The following is a 26,646-nucleotide window of genomic DNA, read 5'->3' as shown; positions in this document are numbered from 1 at the left end:
AGTGGTGGCTGTTAGAAGTCCTAACCAGGGCAGGGGTATGTGGCCCTCATGCCAGATCCAGGTCACCATAGATTCCAACCTTGGGATGAGATGCCCACTACCCAGGCTGAATAGCCCAAGGTAAATGGGTGGCAGAGGATGCCCAAGACAGCCAAAACTTCCTGGAAATATATGCAGCGTGGCTGGTTCTGAGCAAGTTTCAGAGTTTCCAGATGGCCAATATGTCTTCCTGACAAGACAGGACTACCGAAGCCCACATTAGAGGAGAGGGGCAACAGAACAAGGCAGCTGATGAAAGAGGCAGACAGTCCTACTGTGGGTGATATAAAATATACCCTCTCTCATGGTGGAATGTGCCCAGGGAATCTCCAGTTTGGCAGTGTACTGGCTGAGCCATGGAAACCTGGACCCTGGTGAATGAAGCCTTAGCCTCAGGATACTTAAAACAGTTGTGCTGATATTCATGATGCAGTGATGAACCTCCTACTAACCACCATCAGTTGCAAGGTTGAGTGGTTCATCTCATGGTTCTCATCTCAGGAAGCAAAGGCAACAGCTATTTGGCTAACAGTGTCTGGGCCAAAGACCTGCTTTATGCCTTGCCCTTTCTACCAATTCAACATCAGACAGTGTTTCCAGATCAGAGAGTGAATCTTACACTGATAGCACCCAATTGCCCCAATTGCCCACCCTGGTAACTCAGACCTAGAAACCTGTTGACATCAGAACCATAGAATCTTTCAGAATCATTGGACCCACTGAGCCAGAGACTGAAATATCTGGATCCCAACAGGTTTCAGCTTCATACCTAGGTTTTGTATGGGATTACCATACCCGCATAGGATATAACAAAACCTAGTGGACTATTCTAGCATCCCTAAAACCTTCTGACATTCACATGTATGAAATAACATGACAAGCCCTCTACAGATGGTCAAAATGAAGGAAACTTTTCCACTGTTGACTTCTACTTCCAAAGTCCTGTTTTTCCTACTTTTGGGCCTTGATGGGATTACAGTCCAAGTAACATTGGTAGAGAGGTATCAGCCTTTTTAGGTCCTAACACCAATGAACAATGACATTCTCAATCCATCCTTACAGCAAGGGGGTCTCTTTAGTAAGACTGCTAACTATCCATCATTACCCAATTTGGTACCTCCAACTAGAACTTAAAAGCCCCTATACTAATTATTCCTGGAAAACCTGACTTGGAAAATGGCATTCCTAATAGCTCCAGGAATATTTCAAAAACAGAAATGTTCTCTTTGAAGAAGGAGATCTGCATCATCCAGCCAGACACTGTTACTCTGTGTCTACAGGTGAATTTCATCTTTCACCAGGTTCAGGAACTGTCCCTGCTGCCTCCACCCCAAGTCCAAATTAGAGAAGAATTGGCAGAAATTGGATGTTATAGGAGACATCAAAGGGCTGCCTGAGTAGAACAGAGGAATATAGAATTTCCTTCTTTCTTTCCCAGCCCCAACTGAATCAGGGCCTGCATCCGGCAACAGTTAAAATAAGCTTATCTCACAGGGCACCGTCTCTCACTCTGCTAGAAGTGAAGACATCTCAGCTGTCCTCAACACTAAATGCCCCTGGCAGATAGATGTAGGGCTGCTTATTTCTTTGGGCTTGCTCTCTGGTTTATCAGTCTGAAATGGGGAAGGGAGCTATCCTTTCCCATAGGAACTGACATCGGAATGCCCTGTCTCTGCTGTAGGAAAAGGACTTTCATATTAAGTCGACTTGTACCATTTACATATTTAAATGTCATACTTTTCTGTTCAGGATGTTAAATAAGCCTGCTTTTTCTCTGTTTTAGATGTACATCTTATTTTTCTGGTTTGATTGTTTCCCAACATGTTTTAGCTTTTCAGTCTTGTACTGTATCTATTACAGCTAAAAAAAAAAAAAGCATTCTCATATTGTGAAAGATGAAGGGAAACCTGCAAAAAAAGTAATTATGACTTTCCCTTCACCGCATTCAGCTGACATGTGGGTAAATGTATAGGTACTTGAATTGAATTAAAAATAACACCCACATAGCATGATTTAAAGACTAAATAATTTATTGTGCTATGTGTTATTCTGTTGAGTATCAGACTGACTGACTGGAAACAATTGTATAACATCTATTGTGATAATACCTGTTCCCAAAATTGAGGTATTTTGTGGGGAGGACAAAAGTGAATCAGAAGGCACCAGCATCATTTCTTCTAATTGGTGCTTCCAAAGAGACCGCTCCTTGACATTTAAGATCAGCAGCTATAGATAATTTTTGGTTCTAATAAATGGGTAGAAAACAACAAAGAACATATTTTTTCATGTTTTGGATCCATCAAACCCGAATGTAGCTAGCTAGTAAATGATTAGTTTTACCAGAAACGTTTTGGTGAATACTTTCATTTTGTTTCTCTTGAAAAAAGAGTGCTCATGACCATAGGAAATATTAGTGTTCCCTCCCCGAACTATAATACATATACTACTTTCACGTACAGGTAGACCTCACTTACCAACTGCCCCGTGCAGCGACTGTTCGAAGTTACGACAGTGCTGAAAAAAATAACTTTGCAAAAATGCAAGGCATGCATTTATGACCTTCGCAATCTCTCTCTCTCTCTCTCTCTCTCTCAGTTTGCCATTACAGTCAGTTAGTACACATTGTCCTGTGCCTGACCTGTTTTTTTTCCCTTCTCTTCACAGAGCGAAGAGATTGCTTAAACAAGCAATACTTTAGGCAATCTCTCCTATGCCCAACCCATTTTTTTCTCTCCCTCCCCTTGCAGAGTGGTGAGATTGCAGAGGAAGGGATTACAAGAGAGTAGTTGTGGCCATCACAGTGTCCCTGTGGTCACGTGATCATCATTTGCGACCTTTGCTGATGGCTTCCGACAAGCAAAGTCAATGGGGAAGCTGGCAGGAGGTTGCAAGCGGCAATTGTGTGATGCCATGCCGTGCGGGATTCACTTAACGGCCAGAACTGCCGCAACTGCTGTTGTAAGTTGGCACAGTCATGTGACATCACGCTGTATGACCATGTCGCTTAGCAACAGAGTTGCTGGTCCCAATTACTATAAAGCAAGGACTACCTGTAATTATACCAGCACCAGGATGAGCATTCCAAAGGGCAGGGAGTGGGGGAAAAGGAAAGCTGAAGTATAATTGTAAGCACAGTGGCTATCATGTGATTTTCCCCTTAGCAACTGTGTCACTTAGTGACCAAATTGCTGGTCCCAATGTTGGTTGCTAAACGAGGACTAACCATAGTTGTTTGGAACATTTCAGTCATGCATTACTCCAGAGAATCTAGATAGTTCTCCTTGATTTCACAAGTTACTCAGTTCTGTTTTAAAGTACAGAGAGGGTGCCCATTGCCTTTTAACTCAGAAATAGCTAAGGACTGTTTCTTTATTATTTTTTGTGTTGGATTTATATGCTGCCTTTTCTTTAGGGGTTCAAAATGACATTGTTTTGTCACAAGGTCGTTGGGGGATAAATGAGGCTGAGTGGCCAGCCCGAAGTCATACAGTGAGCTTCCGTGGCTGACATCTAATGTTAACAATTAAAGAAAGAAGTTCTTGGGACACAGCTCCTCATAAATAATCTGGAAAGTCAATGTCTTGCTATTTTATAAGAAGTTTGCTAAGTAATTTCTTTCTAAGCTACATTTCATTTACCAAAGGTAAATATTGTGCTGTATGAGTTTAGCTGTTTCCATAGGGTCATTTAGGATATTGCAATCATAGGCTTTCCAATGGTTTTCAGCTGAAATCTAGGTAGTAATTGTAATAATAACAACAGCAGCAGCAACAGCAACAATATAAATTGACGGTAATCTGACAAGCAGTAATGATTAGACACATATGGGTATATGTCTATGATTAGGTGGTATTAATATAAAGCTACCTTTCTGGATCTAGGAATCCACAAACATTATCTGGGGTGTTTTTAAAGAGGTGTTTAGCTGTGTGGAAATGTAGGTACCAACTCCCAATTTTGCTACCAAACTTCTGTGGAGCAATCTCAAGATGCTTTGGAGAAAGAGGCAGAAATGGGATGCTGGGATTGCCTAAAGGTTACTATTGCACTAGTTAAATTATTCTTTACCCTCTTGATCCCCAACTTTCCCATCAGAAAGATTAGGGATCCTCTGAAGTATATTTAGGAAGTGTAGAGAGCAAAAGGTAATGATCTTCTGTGTTACCACAAGTCCCCTCATACAATAATGGATTGCCTTATGGCTTGATTTGTTTAAATGTTCAGATGTCTCTTAAAATATTTTGATATTTTCCAGTTTCCACATTCAACAATACTGGCTTCTAAAATTGTTTTTTCTTGCCACACATCTTTTGTTTTTTGAACTTAGCCAGCAGTCAGTGATGGAAATGAATACACAATTTCATGGTGTATCAGAAATTAAGTACATCATTTTTGCATGTCTCCAAACCTGTTATGAGTTATCCTGGACAACTATGAGTTCTAGTAATAAGAAAAAGTGAAATGTTATTTATCTCTAGCAGGCTTGAGTACTTTACAAAAGTTGTGATTCTTAATTTTATAAAACCATCAAACTTCCCTTTTGCTGTCTTTTTCTTTCTTAACTCCTTTCCAGAAGAAAAATTCTTCAAGCTCTTGATTATTTTGCTATGTAGATCTAGACTTAACTAGTCAAAAGTGAAATCCATTGAGTTCAGCTGAATATTCCTTACAACCTCTGTATAGTCTAGTTATAGCCTTTTTCTGCACCTTTTCCAGTTCTTTAACCATCTTTTTAAGATGAGGTTTTGGTGGCCAGCTGAATGTACAAAGTGTTAGGCATTGTGACTAAGAGGCAATGTACTATATATTGAATATAAAGTGCAACAGAGAATGAAAAATCATAAAGCTAAAGATGTAATTTCATAACTTAAGGGTGAGGAATTATTGGAGAAGAGAAGAATACTTCAGGATTGCTTTCTCAGATTGTAGAATATGACATTGTAGGATGGTGGTCAGCAGGAAGAAATGTGTCATAGACATCCGAATGAAATTCACAGCATTCCTTCCACTGATGGAACTGTTTCTTTCAGTAGACCCAAGAGGTGTGCAATTGCACTGCCACCTGCAGTTTCCTGTTGCATTGCAGTTTCCTATGCATATCCAATTTTTCTCTGCTGTGGAAGATTTCAGGGCCTCTAGAGAAAACTTTGAGGATACACAGAGGATTGTAGGGAAAATACCAGATGTTCAAAGGTAGTAGAGAAAACTAAGAAAATAACAGATCCTTGGATTTAGTATATGACAGAAGAGCCACAACAGGGCATCTCTGGTCTTCTGGATATTATTACCATAGAAGCTGTAGAAATGACAATACTGGCTGGAGCTGATGGGAGTTCTATTTCTGTTTTAGAACCTTCAGACAGTTGAGGCTGCTGGAGTCAATAACATTTTCCAAGTACAGGTAGTCCTTGTTTAGCAACCACAATTAGGATCAGCAATTTGGTAGTTAAGTGAAGCATTCACTAAGTAAAATTGCGACTGTGCTTATGATCTTACTTCAGCTATCCTTTATTTTACAGTCCTGCGAAAGTCGTAAATGCACGGATTGATTGCAAACTGTTTCATCATTGTCATAACTATGAACAGTCACTAAATGAGGCAGTCATTAAAAGAAGACTACCTGTACAGTATAGAGAAGAGAAAGTGAATAGAGAGAGAGAATGTTAAGGGATGTTTATTTGAGAATGAAGGATGAAGAGCATATCTGAATACAGTGAAGTTGGACCTGATTGGTATTATAAAAATAGTTGCGGTACAGAGGAACAATGACAAGCCAAAGTCTGGTGCCTTGCTGCAAGAATTAGATATGACTACAGTGAACATTAGTTTCACAAGAAAACATTTAGAACATTAGTTTAGAGCAGGCTGGTTCTATTAGTTAATGCTCTATCTGTTTAATTTCATTAGATAATTCATAGCTGTACTTTTTATTATTATATTTGATTGGATTAATATCTATTACCCCATTAAATGAGTTAGTATCTATTATCCTATTTATTTGTTTATTTATATGATTTATTTGATTTATTTGACTTATATAGCCACCCTCTTGCTTTTATGTAACTCTAGGTTACATAGATTATAAATTATTTATAGTTTTTAGCCATCTTGGAGAGAATTGTATTTCTTCGTTTTTATTGTGAGCTGCCCAGAGTCACCCGTGGGGGAGATGGGCGGCATACAAGCCGAATAAATAAATAAATAAATAAATAAATAGGTGGCTTACAAGAAAACAGAAATACAAAATACATAATGTAAAACAAAAATAAAAACACATAGCAGCAGGGCATGATCTAACCTATCATCCATACAAACAGAAGATGGGCTTTAACCCACGACCAGGGCCCCAGGCTCAAGCACAAAGCCAAGTTTTCAAGGCTTTATGAAAGGCCAACAGGGACGGGGCCAATCTAATCTCAACGGGAATGATGTTCCAAAGGGCGGGTGCCACAGCAGAAAAAACTCTCGGTCTGGGCCCCACCAGCCGACATTCCATAGCTGACTGTACCCTGAGCATGCCCTCCCTGCCAGATTGGATAGGACTGGTAGAAACAATTGGAGAGAGAGAGTCCTGTAAGTAACCCAGTCCTAAGCCATGAAGGGCTTCAAAAGTGACAAATAGCACCTTGAATTGCACGTGGAAGCACACTGGAAGCCAGTGCAGCTTGTGGAGCAGTGGTGACATATGTGCCGAGGAACTGGCACTAGTAACTACCCATGCTGCCACATTTTGCACCAGTTGAAGCTTCTGAATACTCTTCAAGGGCAGCCCCATATAAAGTGCAATCTAGAGGTCACAAGATTAAGGCCATAATTAACATTTGACAGAGAGTTGAGGATATCATTGCATAACACCATAATGCCAAGTCAGTGGGAGCACATTATGCATACAAGAAAGATTCAGAGGTTGCCAGTTAGATATTCCTGTGCTTGATACTGTTTAATGTGCTAGAACATTGAAGCACTTTCAAGTGGATGGGATAATGAAAATAAACATTGTCAGAATAAGTGATTTGCAAATTTGATAGGCATGCTTTTAAATGCCATTATGACAATGATCACAGTGGAGGCTTAGGAAGAAATGTACTTTTCAAAGATCTAGTTAAGCAATTTGACCAAGCCCTTTTACTTTTCCATCATGTATATTAGAAGTACATAATCCAAACTATAAAAGAAGAAGATGATGATGATCATCTTAGATCAAACTTCTGTAGGCTGAAGACTTCTTTATTGAAGATTATAGATGCTAATCTACTCTGCTGGTCCAGTGTAGGTGGGCAGATGTTTTTAAACTTCCCAGTCTAGTGTTGAGAGAGAATGACTGGCTCACCTAGCCAGCTTCTATACCTAAGAGAGGACTATAACCTGGGTCTGCCTATTCCTAGTCCAGTAGCTTAACCACTTTGCCACACTGGCTTGCATATTCAGAATGTAAAATATTACATAACTGTAAGAATAACTTAAATGAAATGTACTAAGAGATTCAGTATCTTTTTCTTTTAGAGGCTGCATGTTCCTGGTGGGAATGGCAAGAAACCACATCACCAGTTTTCAGTCCAAGCTGTGTCCAAGGGCCACCAGACACACACATACATGGATTCAGGGACTGGAGGTTGGCCACACTTTGAAGGAGATTAGTAGATTTGCTTGGCCCAAGAAATTCATGTTCTTGAGTGTTATAAATGTTTTGAATAAAAAGTTAGGTTGGAAGGTTGCTTTTATTTTCTCCCAGAGGGAATAAATACAGATTAATTTTGTATTATATATAATGAGAAGCACAATACAGGTAGTCCTCCCTTAACAACCATTTGTTCAGCAACCATTAGAAGTTATGGCAGTGCTGAACAAATGGTAGTTATGCCTGGTCCCTGAAGTTACAGCCATTGCAGTGCTCCCACAGTTACGTAATCAAAATTTGGGTGGTTGGTAGCCTGCCCACACAACTGCAGAGGTGCTTCAACTCCCCCCCCACGGCTATCTCCCCCTCATCTCTGCCTTTTTGGCCACCCTACATTCCGCTGCCTCCACCAGCCCTGCCGCCCTGGGCTCTGCTTGCCTTGCTGTCCTGCGCTCCATTGGCCCTGCCATTGAAGAGTTAATCGATGAAGAGCTAATATGCTTATACAGGTAATCCTTGACTTACAACCATTTGTTCTGCGACCATTCGAAATTACAACGGCACTGAAAAAGTGACAACCAGTCCTTGAAGTTATGGCTGTTGCAGCGCTTCCGTGGTCACATGATCAAAATTTGGGTGCTTGCCTGCACTTATGACCACAGGAGTGCTTCAACTTCTCCCACTCGCCTGCCTCCCCCGCCATCTCTTTTGGCTGCCCTGCACTCTGCCTTGGCACACCCCAGCCCAGTCCCAGCCACAGTCGCCCATGCCATCCTGCACTTTGAGACCCCTACCCCCCTGAGATCTGCCCCAGCTCATCTTGCCGTCTTCTGGCCCCCACTGCTGACAAGGCATGCCCAGCCTGGCCCTTCACGCCACGAAGCCCCTTTGCATGAAGCTGGCAAAAGCAAGCCCCTTTGCAAGCAGTTTCTCCAGTGAACGATTCTTACACATGGCTCCCTGAGCCAACCCCTGGCCCTTTCCCATTGGATGAAACCACTTCCTGCCTTCCCCCCTGGGTGACAGCAGTGAAACCATTTGCAAAGGGGCTTGTTTTTGCCGGCTTTGTGCAAAGAGTTAATAATAATAACAATGACAGCAATTGCCCCTTTGTGCAAAGCCAGCAAAAGCAAGCCCCCTTCCAAAGGCTCAGGGAACCACATGTAGGAAAAGTTCGCCAGAGAAGCTGAGTCCGAAAAGGAGACAGCAAAGGCAGTGAGGTGCTTCTGCTTCGGCCACAGGAACTGGGCACAAAAGGTAAAGGTTGGTGCGGGGAACTGGGAGAGAAGGCAACTGGGCAAATGAATGTTTCCTGGGGCGGCTGGGCTGGGCAGCTGCAGCTTCCTGGGGTGGCTTTGCGTAGCTAGGCTGGAGCAGCTGCAGCTTTGTGCTGTGCTGCAGCTCAGGGGCTGCTTGAAACCCCAAAGCCATGCAGTTCTGGGGCTGCTTGCCACCCCGCAAAGCAGGGTGTTGGACAGCCAAAGGGGCAGTGTCAAGTCTAGATTTCTTTCTCACCAAGTTATGGCCTTGTGAATTCCTTACCCTGATAACACCTCTCCTTCCTGGCTTTCGAGATGGCACTGGGTCTCTCTTTTTTCACTCCCCCTCCTTGTTACAAATGGCAGAATCAAAGCAAGCAAAACCAGCATTTATTATCCCCAGTAAATCAGTCCTCTTTTGGCTATTCCTTCGATTGCTGCAGGTTCTGACAGGCAGAGATGGGGGGAGATAGGTGGGTGGGTGGAGTTGAAGGCAGTCCCTTACCTTACTGAGACTCAGGGCTGAGAGGGACCAAGCCCGGAATGGCTTGGATTGGTGTGGGTCCTTGGCTAACGACTGGTGAAATTCGCTTAATGACAGCCAGGGGGATTGCTGGGATTGCGGTTGTTAAGTAATGTGGTCATGTGACATCTCGCTTTACAACCATATCGCTTAGCGATGGAAATTCCAGTCCCAATTGTGGTTGTAAGTCAAGGACTACTGTACACTCTGCTCTTGCTAATATGTTATGTTCTAAAATAAATGACCAGTTGAGATTTGGCATTAAATGAGTATTATTGATTTCTTAGTTGATACTAGGGGTGGATGAATCTGTCACTACTGATTTTGCTGAATTTCTCATTGGTCTGATTTTAAGTTCCTTTCATTCCATTCCTGCATCACTGCCAATTATGGTGAGCAGGAAGTCTCCATGGAAATTCATGTATATGTATTATCTGTATTTCTCCTAATTTGCTTTCTGTGTACATGTCTTAGTATTTACATTTCTCTTAATACACTTTTGTGCAAATTTTTTACTTATGGACCACATCACAAAATTATGAAAAGCTCAGATTCGGGTGTAAAAATATATGTACATATAAGATCATAAAAAAATTATTTTTCTACCATTTGTATTCAGGGCCTCTTCTCATCCCATTTATTAATTTCTTTAAAACTTCTCATTCAGATATAAATTTCCTTTCACAGAATTATAGGACAAATAGATTTAAATTATTCTTTAACCCACCAACAACTCTGGTTTAAATCATTAATCAGATGTGTTCATAGTTTATATAAATAATGGTGTATGCATCTCATAATGAAAACGTCTTACAGGTAATCCTTGCTTAACGACCATTCATTCAGCAACTGTTCATAGTTATGATGGTGCTGAACAAATGATAGTTATGATCAGTCCTCAAAGTTATGACCACTGCAGCGCCCCCATGGTCATGTGATCAAAATTTGGGCGCTTGACAGCCCACCCGCATTTATGACCCCAGCATGTGCTTCAACTTTTCCCCACCCACCTGTCTCCTCCCCATCTCTATTTTTCTGGCCGTCGTGTACTCCACTGCCACCTACCTCTGCTGACCTTTGCCTTTCCTCCCACTGCTGATGAAGAGCACTTTGCAAAAGGCCAGCAGCTGTCTCAGTCAGGCACACCTCATAATCAGCAGGAGGAAGATGGCAAAGGTCAGCTGGGGCTGGCAAGGGGTCAGCAGGAGTAGGTGGTGGGAATGGAGTGCGGGGTGGCCAAAAGGGCAGAGATGTTGGGAGATTGGTGGGTGGGGGGATTTGAAGTGGGCAGGGCAGGGCTGGAGAAGTGTGAGGTCCTCGACTAATGACAGTGCAGTCCTTGCCTAAGACCACAACTGGGACTTCTGGAATTGCCGTTGCTAAGCAGTGTGGTCACATGATGTTTCGCCTAACGACCACTTTGCTTAGCATTGGAAATTTCAGTCCCAGTTAGAGTTGTTAAGTGAAGACTACCTGTAATGTATAATTCAGTACAGTATTTTACAAGATAATGTGCATACTTCTGTAATTTTGAAGATACATTAATAAAATTGTTTGAAAATAGTAATTATATTGATTACCTGTGCAGATGCAGAAGTACTATCTGAGCAATGCTAATCACACATAAAGTGGCGTTTACATTTTATTAAACAAAATCTGAAACATTACCCACCCACCCCTAAATCATATTTGTAATTTCAGCAGTCCGGGGTTAGTGGGTCCATCAGTAGTTTTAGTAATTTTCAGATTTTGTTAACTATGATAGGAGAGACAATGCAATGCTAAATTATACAGTCCTTGAAAGCTATGTAACTGGTTCTGATCTTTCCCACTCCTGCTTCTTTGTATTCACAGACTAAAACAGAAATAATCTTTCTTAGTATTTTCAATTCATAGTCAATTTTTAAATCTTTGTTTTGTTTTACTTTGAGTGAATAACACAATGAATAAGTGAATTGAGTGAATAAGATAATGAAAATACTTGATTTATTTCTGCTGTGTATGCTGACTTTGTCTCTGAAGAAACTTTGGTTTAAAGTATTTGAATGTCCACCAAGTCAAGGGAACTTTTCAAATCATTAGTAAATTCATGAAACGGTTTATGACTGAAGAGTAAAATGAGAGCAATATTACCTATCATATGAGAGTGCAATAGGGTTGCTAATTACTGTGTTCAGTTGAAGAGATTACAGTCTTTCCCCCCAAAATAATTCTATAAAATGGGAGTATTATCTTAGATTCACTGAGAATAAGGTGAAAGTTCAGGTAAGAGGCTATATAGAAGAGGCTATTTTTAGATCTTTTTTGTTGGAGGGGAAGAGTGGCAAAGTGTAAGTCATCTCCAGGAGAGAGATTAAAGGACATTCTTTGGTGATTATGTTTTCTTTCCAAATTGCTTGATTTTTTTTTCTTTCCTGCAAAATGTTATGTTCTAATCTTATTGAAAGTGTCCCAATATCAAAGTGGCCTGTTCCAACCTTATAGGAGGTGATGGAATCATGAAATGGGCCATTTGATCTCTGTATTGCAGTCTGAAAATCTTTCAGCTTCAAACTAGGCTGGAGCAGGGACATTTTGACTACATATTTTACACACCTTTACTTCATAGTAATGTTACAGTATTTGAAGAAACAATAGCTCAGATTATTTGTCATGTATATTTTTATATTAATTGACACATGACATATGACAATTAATTTGACATTAATTTCATCTCTGAGTGTGTCTGGAATAACTAATTGGCTGTTTAAATCAGTGGTCTGCTTTATTATAAATGAATCAGTCAGAATTAGTTAAGTTTAAAAGTTAAATAGCAAAAGTGGCATATATAACAACTAGAATATTATCAAAAATTGTGTATTGGAATCTAAAGAGAGAATTTTTTCAAAACTCTGTTAAGAGCAACCACAGAAAGCAGCATCTTTTCTGGAATTTGATATGGAAGCACTACCACTAAGAAAGGCCTATCATTAGTGGCAATCCAACTTAATGGTAGCCCAGATACAGGGCCTCTGTGGATCTTAAAACATGGATAGGTTCATATATCAAATAATCAGGTTATAAACTTTTTAAATCTTTAATGGCTGAAATGAACAAATTGGACTTGGAAATAAAAGCAACTATCCAGGACTCAAGTATTTCCATTTGGTAGCTGAATTTCCCAGGTTCCCTTCAAAGTCTGTCCCATGCAAAGTAATTTATAGGAGTTAGACCAAGTTTATGCATTTTTGAATTTAGATAGGGTCACATTGGTTGTATCAACCAAAGGTGGTAAAAGACACACTTGGCTACTGCTACCACCTGTGATTCCACATGCAGATTCTAAAGTTCATCCAGTTACAAACCTGGTCTTTGAAAAGTGGGTAACCCCATCCAATGTTCAGAATTCTACCAAGATTATAGTTTTCCTTTATTATGGTTGGCCGCACAGTCAGCCAGATGTTTAGACTGGATTTGGCATTTTTGTCCACCTATCAAGTCCTTCCCAAGGTGGTGGTGGTGGTGGTGGTGGTGGTGGTGTGTTGTTGTTGTTGTTGTTGTTGTTATTATTATTATTATTATTATTAAAGTTGTTATAGCTGCCCATTCCAAAAGACTCCAGGCGGCTTACAGTATATAAAAATAGTAACAGCAAAACATGACAGCCTGGATAAATAACAAATAGGGCTCCACAAACAGACTAAGCCTAGACCTTAGGAGTCAGGTCTTAAGAGCCTTCCAGAACCCTAAGAGAGTGGATGCTATAGATACTAATAATATTTTGTCTGGATTTGTCAGCCTTGCAAGGTAGTCCTGCCAAGAAGCACTTCTGCAGGCTAAGCTGCCGCTTATCCAACCATTGCCCTGGCTATTGCTCTTGCCCCGTCTCCCAAAGTCATTCCCACATACCATTATAGGATTAAACTTCAGCATATTTATTCTGCTCCATCCAAAAGCTGCCTATGTGCTACCTGTGCAAGGGTTACACAGCCTCACTGAAATTAGTAGGTGACCTCCAAGCCCACTGAGAAACCCTGAAGGGTACTAAATAATTTTGAAAGCTTTTGAGAAATGAATCAATTCATAAGCACATATGTAGCCAAATGATAAAAACAATTTTGATCTCAAAACTAGGTATAAACCCAGATGAGAATGTATCCAAATAATTAATTTTTCTGCAAGACTACTAAGATTTTAAAAGGTATGTTCTGGTCCAGAACCTGCTTGAGAAAGGAAGATGAGACTCAGAACGGCAGTTATCATAGATGGTTAAATTAAGATAAATGGCTTTTTTTAGGAAGAGCTTAATCCTATATCCCTTAAGGAGATGCGGGCATCGTTTTCTCCTAATAAAAGCATCTGAAACAAGTAGCATCAGTGGCATCTGATCAGGGGGCGGGGGAGAAGACATGACAAGAGCAGCATTGTGCTGACATAGTGCAAATTTTGCCCCTTTTGTGCATGCATTGTAATGTATACAGGAGCAACAGAGTTCATGATGTGATGCTGCTCATACTGTTTTGAGAGTGGACAACCTTTTGGTAACTTTAGAAAGGAGGAGAGAGCTGCAGTGAATAAGGCTGGGTCGCTACATGAGTGGAGCTCATATTTGAAAACACATTTTCCTATAACATGTTTCTAAATTTAAATAAAGCCAAATTTAAGACCTGTGCTGCAGTTAGTGTTTGTTGCCTTAAGATTGCATTAAACCTTGCTTCCAGTTTCCAGTGGTAATGTTTCAAAGGATAATTTGAGGCCACCCAAAAGAAATTCAAGGTCATAAGATTTAAACTTTGTCTTTACTAATATTATGTAAGAAGATACTACATTACAGCTTCTAGTTACAAAGAAAAGATACCAATTCATATTTATTTGAGTTTAAAGACATTTAAAGGGGGGGGGGCAGGGAGGAAAAAATTGGAAGGAAATTGAAAAAGAAAGAACAGATTAAAGATTTTCAGAATCGTAATGGGATCTAGGAAGCAGGCCTTCCTGACCTTGTTTAAACAAGCCCTTATATTTGCCCTCCGCCCAGGCCTTGGGCTAGGGTGGGTAGTAGGCCCCTTGTGCAATGAATGATTCACCAGAAATAGTATTTTTTTTCTCCGGACATCATTATTTTGTGCTGTTTTAAATTGTTTTAATGTATGCTGTCCAGAGTAATTTTATAAATTTAATAAAATATAAAAATTACAGAAAGAATTTACAGAATATTTAAAGGAAAAGTAAAAACATTCTACTATTATTTTTAACAGGTTGCATTAGATTTGAACAGATATAATGATACTCATAAGACAGTTTAGCACTTTAAGAACTAATCAGAGGTTGACAAATGAGTAACAATTAGCAAGAGCCTTTAACTAATCTGAAGCAGTCCATCCTTAACTTTATGGGCAATCAGACAAATTTTAATGCTTTAAATTTTTAAGTTGAAAGAAATCCAAATTCTGAATGTGGTAGAAGGCTATGTGCAGATTTATTGTTCATAAAATGTTTCTAAATTAAAGTTAGTATCATCTTTAAAAATTGTTGAGCTTTGTGATTTGGCTACCCGATATGGAAGAATGATCGAATCTATTAAAATTCTAGCAGTTTTTTTGAATATGCATTATGTATTTTGGCAATCAACACTGGAGAAATGGGGGGGAAAATCTTACACCAGTTTTCTCAGAGTATAATATTCACAGTAAGTTTAATATTTTTCTTCTGTTGATATTCTCATTGTAGTGTATCAGTTGTCCTGTTTAAATTCGGCATCTATTTAATCATGAATCTTTGACTTCAGTTTCTGAATCACATTTCAGTAAGAACCTATATATAAGCTCTAATAGATATTCTGGATTTTGAATGCAGTCAAATCTCTAAACATGTTACCTTGTTTTTGAGGTTCCTTTTGAACTATTTTGTTTATTTAAAGTTATTGAAATCAGTAAGGCATTTCTCGCCAAGGAGAGTCTCAGAAGGCTTCATCTTTGTTAAATCTTGCAATATGTATGTATTGTTATCTTTTATCAATCAGCTTTTTAGCATATTTGCCTTCATGAAAGTAAATATTTAATATCGAAGCAAGAAAGAATAGGCCTAGTCTTATTCCTTTATATTTGTTCCATACTTTTAATAACTATGATTAAATGATATTTTTCACATTTTATACTTCTGCTTGCATCTGACTGTAGAACTAATACAATCACAGGCATGTTGTAGAATCCTGAACTTGATTCTCAGTCTTTTATTTAACCAAATGAAGTTATTTTTCTTTGCCATTCATTCAAAATCTTTTCTTCAATTCTTACTGGGAATAAAAAGATAATCCTTGGTTTTTTTACTGTTGATATTTTTCTTAGCTAACATAGCTTTAGCTTTTCTATCTTAAAACATATTTTTCTAAATCTGTAAATAATTGCTTTTAAATAAATCTTTTTCTGGTTAAGTAAATTATCAAGTATTTGATTAGTTTAAGATGTATATTAAACTGTGTTGTATGTTTGTTCCATTGTTGTTCCATTGTTGCTTGTTCCATTGTTCCATTATTGATTCTGTGGAACCCTTTAGATTAGTAACAGCAAGTATAACATGATCAGCATATGATTTTAATTTATGCTCTTGGTTTCCCAGTTCATCTCTGAAATTTTACTCTCTTGCCATATCTTCCTTGCCATTGGTTCTAATGGCAGTAAAAACAGAGGAAAAAGAGGACAACCTTGCCTTGCTGTTTTCATAACAACACATTTTTGTGACAGAAATCCATTTATAATTATTTTAGCTTCTTGTTAATGATAAATATTCTGTATCCATGAGAGAAAACTCTAACCACAGTTCATGTTCTTCATAGTCATGAATATGAAAAGCCATTCCAGTTTATCAGAAGCTTTTTCCATATCAATAAAATTTTAAATACTTTCTTATGATTTTATCAGTGGTCAAAATATATCTACCACTATCTTTCATATGTCTGTGACAAATTCAGTCTGAGCAGGATGAATTAAGTCACTAAAGAGACTCTTAACTTTCCTGCAAGAATAACCTTCAAAAGTTTAATCTATCTTCAGTAAGGAAATAAATCTATATGAATTTAGATGGGTTGGATTGTTCCCCTCCTTATAAATTAGAGATACAGATGGGGCCAAAAGTATTGGTACCCTTCCACTTTTTCCCAAAGAATCCCAATTTGCCATGAAATAAGTTGAAACTGACACAAATAAATGGCATCCACCATTCTTTATTCCATGGTGCACCTTGCTTTTGATGTATAACTTAACATATTATTGTAAATAATAAAACAAAAATGGCATAGACATAAGTATTGGTACCTTAAAAGTTAAAAGACATTATTGGATTTTAGTGATCTCTCAAGCAAACTATTTATTTTAATTAATACCATAGGTGTCTTCAGTCTCAATCAGTCACTCAGCCTATTTGAATGGAGAAAAGTACTCAGGCATTTTGTGTCATTGTGTGCTACACAGTGAACATGGACAAGAGAAAGAAAAGCAGTTTTTTGAGGAGGAAGATGGTAAAGGTAAAGGTTCCTAAACAATCTCCAAAGAACTTCATGTTCCTGTGACCATGATTACTAATATTATGAAGAAATTTAAGGTCCATGGGACTGAAGCCAACCTCCCTGGATATGGCTGCAAGAGGAAAATTGACCCCAGGTTGAACAGAAGGATAGTTGAAATGGTGGAAAAAGAACTAAGGAAAACTTCAAAATAGATCGTGGCTGACCTCCAGCATCAAGGTACATCAACATCACTGTCTGACTGAAAGTGGCTTCTATGGTAGAAGACCCAGGAAGACTACTTCTGCAAAACATACAAAAAAGCCATACTGGAGTTTGCTAAATTGAATGCTGACAAGCCTGACAGTCCTTCTGGGAGAATATCCTTTGGACAGATGAAACAAAAGTAGAGTTTTTTCGTAAGTCACAGCAGCTCTACGTTCACACAAGAAAAAATGATGCTTTTAAAGAAAAGAATACCATCCCTGTGGTGAAACATGGAGGAGGCTCCGTAATGTTATGGGATTCTTTGCTGCCTCCAGCACTGGGTAGCTTGAATCTGTGCAGGGTACAATGAAATCAGAAGATTATCAAGGCATTCTGGAGTGAAATATTATGCCCAGTGTTAGCTGTGTCTTAATCACAGGTCATAGGTCCTCCAGCAGGATAATGACCCATACATCTAAAAGAACCCAAGAATGGTTGAAAAGTAAACAGTGGACTTTCTGAAGTAGCCTGCTGTGAGTTTGGATCTGAATCCTATAGAACATCTATGGAAAGAGCTGAAACTTACAGTTGGGAGACGAAACCTATCAAACCTAAGACAACTGGAGCAGTTTGCTCAAGAAGAATGGGACAAATTGCCAGTTGAGAAGTGTAAAAGTCTTATTCAGAGCTACAGAAAGTGCTCGATTGCAGTTATTGCCTCAAAAGGGTGTGCTACAAAATATTAGGTGAGGGGTACCAATAATTGTGTCCATGTCAATTTTATTTATTTTATTATTTAGAAAAATATGTTGTCATACAATAAAAGTAGAGAGTCTGCTCTACGGACTATGGAATAAAGAATGGTGGATGCCATTATTTGTGTCAATTTCAACTTATTTCAAGGCAAATTGGGATTCTTTGGGAAAAAAGGGGGTAACAATACTTTTGGCCATGTCTGTATAAAATCTTCCTGTCATGAAGGAAGGAGTGTTTGATGCTGCTGTACTGTATTCATTACTTGAGTTTATGGTTTCATCAAACTTTATTTGAAAGTCTTCCGCTGTACAAAAATGCAGTGGAAATGCATCTGGTCCTGGAAATTTATTCAATTTTAACTAATGCATTGTTTCCTTTGTTTCATCTTCTGAAATACTGTAGTCTTGTTAAGTGATTCCTTTTGCTGATGTGCACATTTCATAATTAGTGTTGCATCCAAGTATTCTTTAGTCTTTTCCAAACCTCCTGTTTGTTTTCCATATAATTGAGAATAAAATTTTATAAAATGCTATATCATCTCATCAGTAGTTCAAACACATTTCTTACTACTATCCCATATTGAGGTGATAGATCTTTTCTCATTTGGTAAGACAACAGTATCTTCTTTGATACCTTCTTGAAATTCACCTTTTTGTAAGTCTCATTTGCTTCTAGCTGTTCATAAATCATTTTAATCTTTTGTATTATATCCAGCATTGATTTCTGCTTTGCATTGATTGTGATAGTTTTGAATCATCTTTCTGTCTGTCTGTCTAGCCATCCATCCATCCATCCATCCATCCATCCATCCATCCATCCTACCACAATCTGGTGACTCTCAGCAACTAACATGCTATGAAAAATGTTAAGACATCCACAGTTAATTTTAAAATAAATATAACATGAGTACTTCATAAAATGAAACCCAATAAACCACAATAAATAAGGTCAGTAAAATAAAGAATAAAAGATGGTGGAGTTCTCTAACTGACTAGAATGTTCTCTGAAGTTTTCCTTACTATTTAATGCCAAAGAAATAAATAATCCTCTCAGAAATGCTTTACTGGATTCCCATACTATGAATAAAGAAACATTAAGAGCTGAGTTAGTTGGAAGAAGCTCTTTAATTCAGGTTGACACTTCAATTTGATATCGTAATAATAATAGGCCATTCAATCTCTACTTTTTTCAAACCAGTGATTCTTCTGTGCAATATTGCAGTTATTGGATTATGGTCTGCATAAATTAAATTTATTTGCTGCAACTTCTTTACATTTAGGTAATAGTGTAGGTATCCAGTGCATATCTATCCTTGAATAAATGTTATGAGAAAAGGAACAATAAGTAAATGTTTTTCTCTAAACAACATATAATCAACAATATTTTTGACAATTTGCAGAACTCTTGGTATGAACCATATTTGTCGAGATTTATGGAAAGAATCCTGTCCATGTTTCCAAGAATCAAAAAATATCCTGCAATTTCAAGAAGTGTTTGAAAAAAATTACATTATCTTGTTATCTTTTGGAGCATAAATTGAAGCAATTGTAATTTTCCTTTGTTCAGTTTGAAACCTTAGTAATTAAAGGCTCTCTGCTTCATCTGGAATTCCATGGTCCATGATAAGTTCATAATATATATTGCTACTCTGTTTTTCCCACCAGAATCCAAATGGTTTTGACCCAAATGTTTACATTCTAACAAACTAACATGGTCTTTTTAAATATGTATCTCATGAATATATATTGTGTCTGCATTCTCATTTTTTCTTTTCTTTTTTTTACCTGTTTTGGATGGACTATTCAGTCTCTTAATGTTTGTTGAAAATATTTCAGTTTGATCCATGAAGTCAGTGATCAGTTAAATGTATGGGTGTAAAAGCATCTGATCCAGTTTTTGGTCTTCTGTCTGTCTGGATCCTTTTTCTCCTGTTGTGTTGTAGTTCATGAGTCAAGCATTTTCTTAGCATCTTCTGTGGAGTACATAAAAGCTTTGCCATCCATAAAGACCCCCAAATGAAATGGAGTAACCCATCTGTATTTAATATTTCTTTCTTGGAGACAGGTTGCCATTATAAAGATTTTTCTATTTCCCTGAATTCATAGCTTTTACTCTGAAATGTCTCAGCATTCTAGATAATGCAGAATTATCTACTACAATTTTTTATAAAGATTTAAAAGACTAAAATATTAACACAATGCTTTCAGAGGCAAAATGCTTCAGATAGTGGAGGACTTGGCAGTGAGATAGAACTAAATTTCAGAGTATGAATTTAGCATTCTTTCCAAAATATACAAAAATAGACAACCATTTTAATGGTCGATTTTAAAATGCTACTGTCACAATACTTTTGTCTTTCCCATATTCTTTTATTATGGTGCACTGGTTTTCTTAAGGCTGCAAACATACACTTTTGACACAGTTTTAAGAAGCTCTGAAATAAATCCATTGCAAGATAATTGTGGGGTTACCAATGGCTTCAGACCCTGATTACGTGTACCTTTTTTAAAAAAAAGTCTTGGGGTGTGTCAATGCCTTTATGCTACACTAGTGTGTTAAGAGATTGAATAGGAAAAATGGGGGAGGAGACACTGTATTCAGCTGCCATGCTGTTATCAGAGGGATTGTTTCTGGACAGAGGTTCAGCATTCATTGGTTGTCTGAAGAAAGCCATTTCATCTGAGGATTGGACAAGAAGCTGCGTCAATTTGCTGCCCGTCTCCAAGGCACTGGTGATGCTGCTTTCACAAGCTGACTAACGTCACAGCTCCATCACCCAGCGGGGTGTGGGCTTGCTTGTCACCCCCCCCCCCGTTCTCTGTTTAATTCTGTATTTGCTTCCTGCTGCATTTCTTCATCTGTCTTCTGCCAAATGCTAACAGCATGATATTTTGCAATCATTTAGGTGAATACAAGAAGGACGAACTCTTGGAAGCTGCTAGGTAAGTGCTGTTCAGAATACAAATGTATTGTTTTTGAAGAGAGGTGGTAGAAATCAGGGTGAAAATGGGTTTTTATGATCTGTCATGTTGTCATTATCTTTTTATAAAATTGGGCAGATAAACAGTCCTTGTTAACATGAGTCCTTTGGATTTAACTACTTGCAAAAAGCTAAATAGGTGCTTGCTTGTAATCCTACAATATAGTTGAATTTTGACAGAATGTATTTCAAATTCCATTATGTTTAAAAAGCTATTTTTAATGAGAAATTATATGTTAGGATATTTTTTAATTCTCTACTTTATGGATTAAAGGCACATCCTACATTTACATATATGTTACAGAAAACCTTAAGCAAGAGGCTGGAAGCTATTTATAGTGTCTTGAGGAATATTGCAACAACTTGGGAAATGTATATTTATTATATTTAAAATATAAGAAATTATTCTGTGATATATGTTTATATAGGCATATATTTAAAGGAAATACTTGAAGTGTCATATTTTGTAAGTCAAAATGCATACAAGGAGGTTCTGTGAACATGATGTTAATGTGAAACTCCATTTCATATATTCTATAAGGGACTTCCTTCCATTTCTTCTTTGCAGGAGTGGCAATGAAGAAAAACTAATGGCTTTGTTGACACCTTTAAATGTGAATTGCCATGCAAGTGATGGGCGAAAAGTAAGTCTGTGTAAATATAAATCTGTTTGTAATTTTTTGGCAGCTGGTCAACATATCTTATCAATTTAAAATGTGATAACCCAACCAGTTTTGTGGATTGTAATTTGGATCTCATCACATAAGATTGAATGATGTGTCCAATATTGAGCTTGACAGAGGTAGTGGATCATGCAGTTGAGATCATGACATTTGTTTTAAATGACTGTCTGGCATTGTGCTTTAGAATGCTTGTTAATGAGTATAAATTGTGAGTTTGGGTTTTCTTAATAACTGTAAATGAACAGTTTTCTCTGTGTGAGTATTTTGACTGTGAAAAATAGGGTTTCAGTCCTCTAGCTTAGTTATAGCAGATTTCAGATCAATTTGATTAATCTTGTTGTATATTCATTCCAAATTTTTATAGTTTCACTTAATTGTCTAGCTGCAGTTTTACGTAATGGGGAATTAAAGGAAATTAATCAGTTTGAAGTAAAGAAAAGGAAGAACTTATAAATTCAGAATTCTAATTAGAGGCTTCATTAATTTATGTATTATTATAATCTGATATAATAGATTCTAATCTCACAGTTTACCTGGGTTCATGCAGCATGGTTATTTTGTCTTTTAGTGATTCTTAGTGTCCATCAGTTCTTAATAACTACCTGAAATGGGTAATCAGGTACTTCAGCTTCTGTGACTGAAATCTCCCCAGGTAATTTGGGGGCAGGACATGAGACATATAATTTGGGACAGATTGTAGCTCATACACTGCCAGCAGACTGTTTGGGAGTTAAATTGTTCAAAGAATTTGATTAGTAATTCAATGCAGTGAAGATTTAAAAAAATATTTTGGATGCAGTTCACAGCTGAAGCACATTCTTCCATAATTTCAATATTCATAGCTCTTACATTATGCTCATATATCTTACATATACATATATCTTAAGTATGATTGGATATTTTACTAGAATTATTGCCTCCAGGTACCTGGTTTAGTTATAGTTATAGATATCTTGTTAAATGAAGCAGAATTAAGTAATTGACACTGAGCCAACTTAAAACTTTGTACTTCCTCTCCCTCTAAAATAGCTGATTAAGTTAGTTAAGTTTTACTTTTGCATTAGAACAACCATTAGTTGGATTAATGTTCAAATCATGAGCTTTCAAACTGTGGGGTACAGCCCCTGGGGGTGCCAGTTTTACCCCCAGGCAAAGCTGGGGTCCTGTTAGACCGTACTTTTGCTCTGCCTTGATAAGCCAGCTGTCCGTTCTGTTCTCTGGACAATCATTTTGGTTGTCACAGTGATTGCCTCTGTAAAAAGTAGTCCCCAGACTTCTTTTCTCTCAAACCTGCCCCTGCCCATTTTGCTCACCTATCCTTTGTACCACCACCATCTTTTCTTCTCCCACCAGCAGAGTAGCAGCTAAGGGCCCAGAATTCTGACAGCGTTCAGAAGAACAGAAACAGAAAGGAGGTGAGCAAGTGTTCTGCTTTTTCAGATTTGATTCTGCAGTATCAGTTCCCACAAGACCAGGGATACTGTGGATGGTTGGCGTCTGAGTGCCTTTGGCTTTTGCTTATATTAATAATTGCTGAGTGAAATCCAGAGCAGCCCTTAATCAAGGACAGTATTAATTGTTCAGTAATTAATAAATTAATAAATAATACAATTGAATGTTCTAAAATGCACAGTAATTAAATGAGGGAAGTGTTCAGGTGTTGGACTTTTTAAAAAGTGGAGCTGTAGCAGAATATAAGTAGGTCTAAAAGTTGAATTTCTTTTAAAAGAGAACATAAATAGGTTAAAATTTAATTAATGGATTTAAACAATTGACTGATTAATTAAAAGCATTTAATTAATGGGTTAAACAGTTATTATTAAGAACTTTTAACAATATACAGTACATAACTGGGCCAGTAAGGTAGGGTAAATTGCCCAGTCTCATAATGACAGTTCTGCTGATCTGGTACAGGTCAGCAAATGACCAGTATTCTAAGTTTTTTATTATTACTATGAAGGAACAATTGGATTTTATTTCTTAATACTAAAATTAATTGGATCTTCTTTCAGTTGCTTAAAATCATATATCGTCCTTGTGGGTTTTAGAACTGCTCACTGGATTCCATCTGCATAATGTCTGACCTATGTTTTGTCAGGGAGAACTCTTCTACTATACATGAGACCATCCATTTGTAGTGCTTCTAATTGTATCATAACTCAGGGTGGGATTGCATATGTCTGCATTTATTGAAGAAATATACATTTGAGGGAATTGTCTTAAACACGATTGCTGCTGTGATGTTTGTTTGGAAATACTAAAGCTTTCTTGTTTCTCACATCCCTAGAGATCACTAGCATATATACCCTACACCCCACCCAAATTGTAGTAAAATAATATGCTAAAATGCTTCTGCATTATATACGTGGCTGGTGTAAGAGCCAGATAAGCTAATGTGGTATAATCATTGGGATCCAACATCGACGTTTCTCTCAGATCTTCTAATAGAAGATGCAGAAAATAAAACTCTTTTTACTTTCAGATTAAAAATACCTTTTAAAAGGCTATATTGGAAATTTGGCTGCAGAATTAATGCAGAGATATAATTGGGTTTAGGAACCTTATTCTAATTAAAATGTAACTAAGAAAATCATCGTATCAATGCCTAACTTTGACAATTTAATTTATTCAATTTAATATAGCTGCCCACTCCAGAAGACTCTGGGTGGCTTACACTTAATACCCACAAACACAAGCAGCCCAGACTAAAACAACTAGAACAGCAAACAATACAGAGAGAGAGAGAGAGAGAGACACACACACACACACATACATACATACACACACATGCACATATGGTGTGTGTGTGTGTGTGTGTGCGTGCATATGTATGTATGTATGTATGTATGTATGTATGTATATCTATTGGCCAATGAGTCACACCTACATTAATCCCAGGCCTGAGAATAGAATCAGGTCTAAGGGCTTTCCGAAAGCTCAGGAGAGTGGGCACCATCTGAATCTCTGGAGGAATGCTGTTCCAGAGGGTCAGGGCCACGACACAGAAGGCACAATCAGTCCAGCAAGATGGCAGAATTTAATTGAAGGGGCTTGGAGTGCACCCACTCTGCCCTAACTTACTGGATGGGGAGAAAAAATTGAAAATAAGCAGATAACCAGACAGGGTATTACATGAAGATATTTATCCAGATGTTAAACCTGTTCACGAACTGCAGTTAATTAGATCAGCCTTTGTTCACTAGAACCCCTAAATGTACAGCTGAGTCTGCAACAGAATAGATAAAATACCAATAACCATGGAAAGGATTATTTCTAATTTGTTGGATCCAGCTTTGCCCCTGTACAGAAGGAAGGGCTCATTCTTTTAGTGGGGGAATTGAGATGCAGCAGAGCCCTGCTGGACAAAGGAGAGCATCAGTGATTTTCATTAATGTATTATTCTTTTGCAATTCCCCTAGTAACATTTCAAACACTGTTCTAGTAGATCCCCAATTCCTGGCCTATAAGCAGATAACAAGCAGGGTTAAAGGCTTGCAGAGAGATTTGGAAAACAAAGTAGCTTTCTCCTCCTCCCTAAATTGTTCATGATACAGAATTCTGCTCTGTGTACTTTCATTGGCCTTAATAAGACCTAGTTTAATATTATTTTGTGAATTCTTGTGCAGAGAAACAATGTATTTTGGAGGATACAGCATATAGTGGGTACCAGCTATTATTAGTTTCCTTCTGAAATTAAAAAAATAATATCTGCTAATTCAAGGCAACTAAAAATTAGTAGACATATAATAAGATGCTAAAAATTCTAAATTATTTGCTTCCTATACATATTTTAGCAATGTAAATGTGCTGTTCTGATACACTTGTAGTCTTAGTATATGACTGTGAATTGAATTGCAAATGAAGAATTAGCCAATATCCTATGGCTTTATAATTTATAATTTTGTATATTGTATATTGTATATTTATAATTTATAATAGTTTGTATATTGTCAAAAATATACAAACTATTAATAAATAAAATAACAAATGTCCTCAATTCAGTTCAACAAAGCATATAGTATACAGAATGTTAACTATTGGGCACAACAATAAAGAAAAAATAAAACAAACTTTCCAAATGTTACGAAACTAAGTAACTTAAAATACTGCATTGAAATAAATTGCCTACCCAGTAAAGTCTTGTGTGTGTGTGTGTGTGTGTGTGTGTGTGTGTGTGTGTGCCTTCGAGTCATTGTTGATGCCTGGCAACTGCCTGGACAAGTCCAGGCAGTTTTCTTGGCAAGATTTTGGAAGTGGTTTGCCTGTTGCCTCCTTCCTAGGCCCGAGAGACAGTGCCCGAGGTCACCCAGCTGGCTTTGTACCTAAAGCGAGACTAGGAATCACAGCCTCTCAGTTTCTAGCCTGATATCTTAACCACTACACCAAACTGGCTCTCCAGGCAAGTAAAGTCATTACTTCCTTAAAAAAAAGTAAACCTTGCAGAGCCTAGCTAACTCAAGAAATCTTTCTGGCTGACATAAAGCCAAGTTATTTGTGATCCACAGTGGAACCATTATTTTAAAAAACAATTTCACTCCATTCAAGGTTCTTTGAGGTTCCTTTGAGTTCTTACCCAAGGAGGTCCTGTCTTCACTGATAAACCAATTAGTTATTCCAAGTTTTATTGCTATTCTTCATCTATATTATAAAACATTATAGCTCAAGAGCTGCCACCTTCTGCTGATTCACTTTTTATTTATTTCAAAGCAATAGAATCCTAAAAGACTAATCATCAGGATTTGTTATATACATGAGAGATTTTTCTTACACTTCTGGCTTGGTTTTCTCAAACAGCTCATCACTTAAATGGACATTCATGTATAAATGTTTTCTCTCCCTGTCCCCTACTAAGTAAATCTGTATGTATAGAAGTCTGGCATATCAGGTGGAACCAAGCCTAGAGGCCTTCTTGATACCTAGAATCCTGTGCAGAAGGATTAATTCTATGAGTTATATTGGTGTGTTAAATTATGCATTGTCTTATGTATAGTCTCAAGTGATATAATTAAGAAATCGGTTTATTATTTGAAGTTTTCTTGGGCACTAAACTAGATCCCCCAAAACTACTGTTTCCAAGATGTCTCCCAGTCCTTAAAGTGTTTAT

The 26,646-nt window shown here is 37.7% G+C and overlaps 1 protein-coding gene across 2 annotated transcripts in view; it reads left to right on the top strand.

Annotated features, from left to right (window-relative positions):
- The window catches only part of TNKS (tankyrase), a 99,769-nt gene that overhangs the window by 19,019 nt on the left and 54,104 nt on the right, over nt 1-26,646 (top strand). The window contains exons 4-5 of one of the 2 annotated variants that reach the window (XM_007434776.4): nt 20,785-20,821; nt 21,428-21,503. In XM_007434776.4, the coding sequence (XP_007434838.2) occupies nt 20,785-20,821; nt 21,428-21,503 (113 nt within the window). The remainder of the gene's footprint in view (nt 1-20,784; nt 20,822-21,427; nt 21,504-26,646) is intronic. The other variant, XM_088147458.1, reaches the window with a different exon arrangement.

Source organism: Python bivittatus, unplaced genomic scaffold, assembly GCF_059951505.1.
Source record: "Python bivittatus isolate LINGU-HERP-01145 unplaced genomic scaffold, Pbiv_v1 ctg000520_np1212, whole genome shotgun sequence".
NCBI lineage: Eukaryota > Metazoa > Chordata > Lepidosauria > Squamata > Pythonidae > Python > Python bivittatus.
This window is presented reverse-complemented; position numbering and strand designations above follow the sequence as displayed.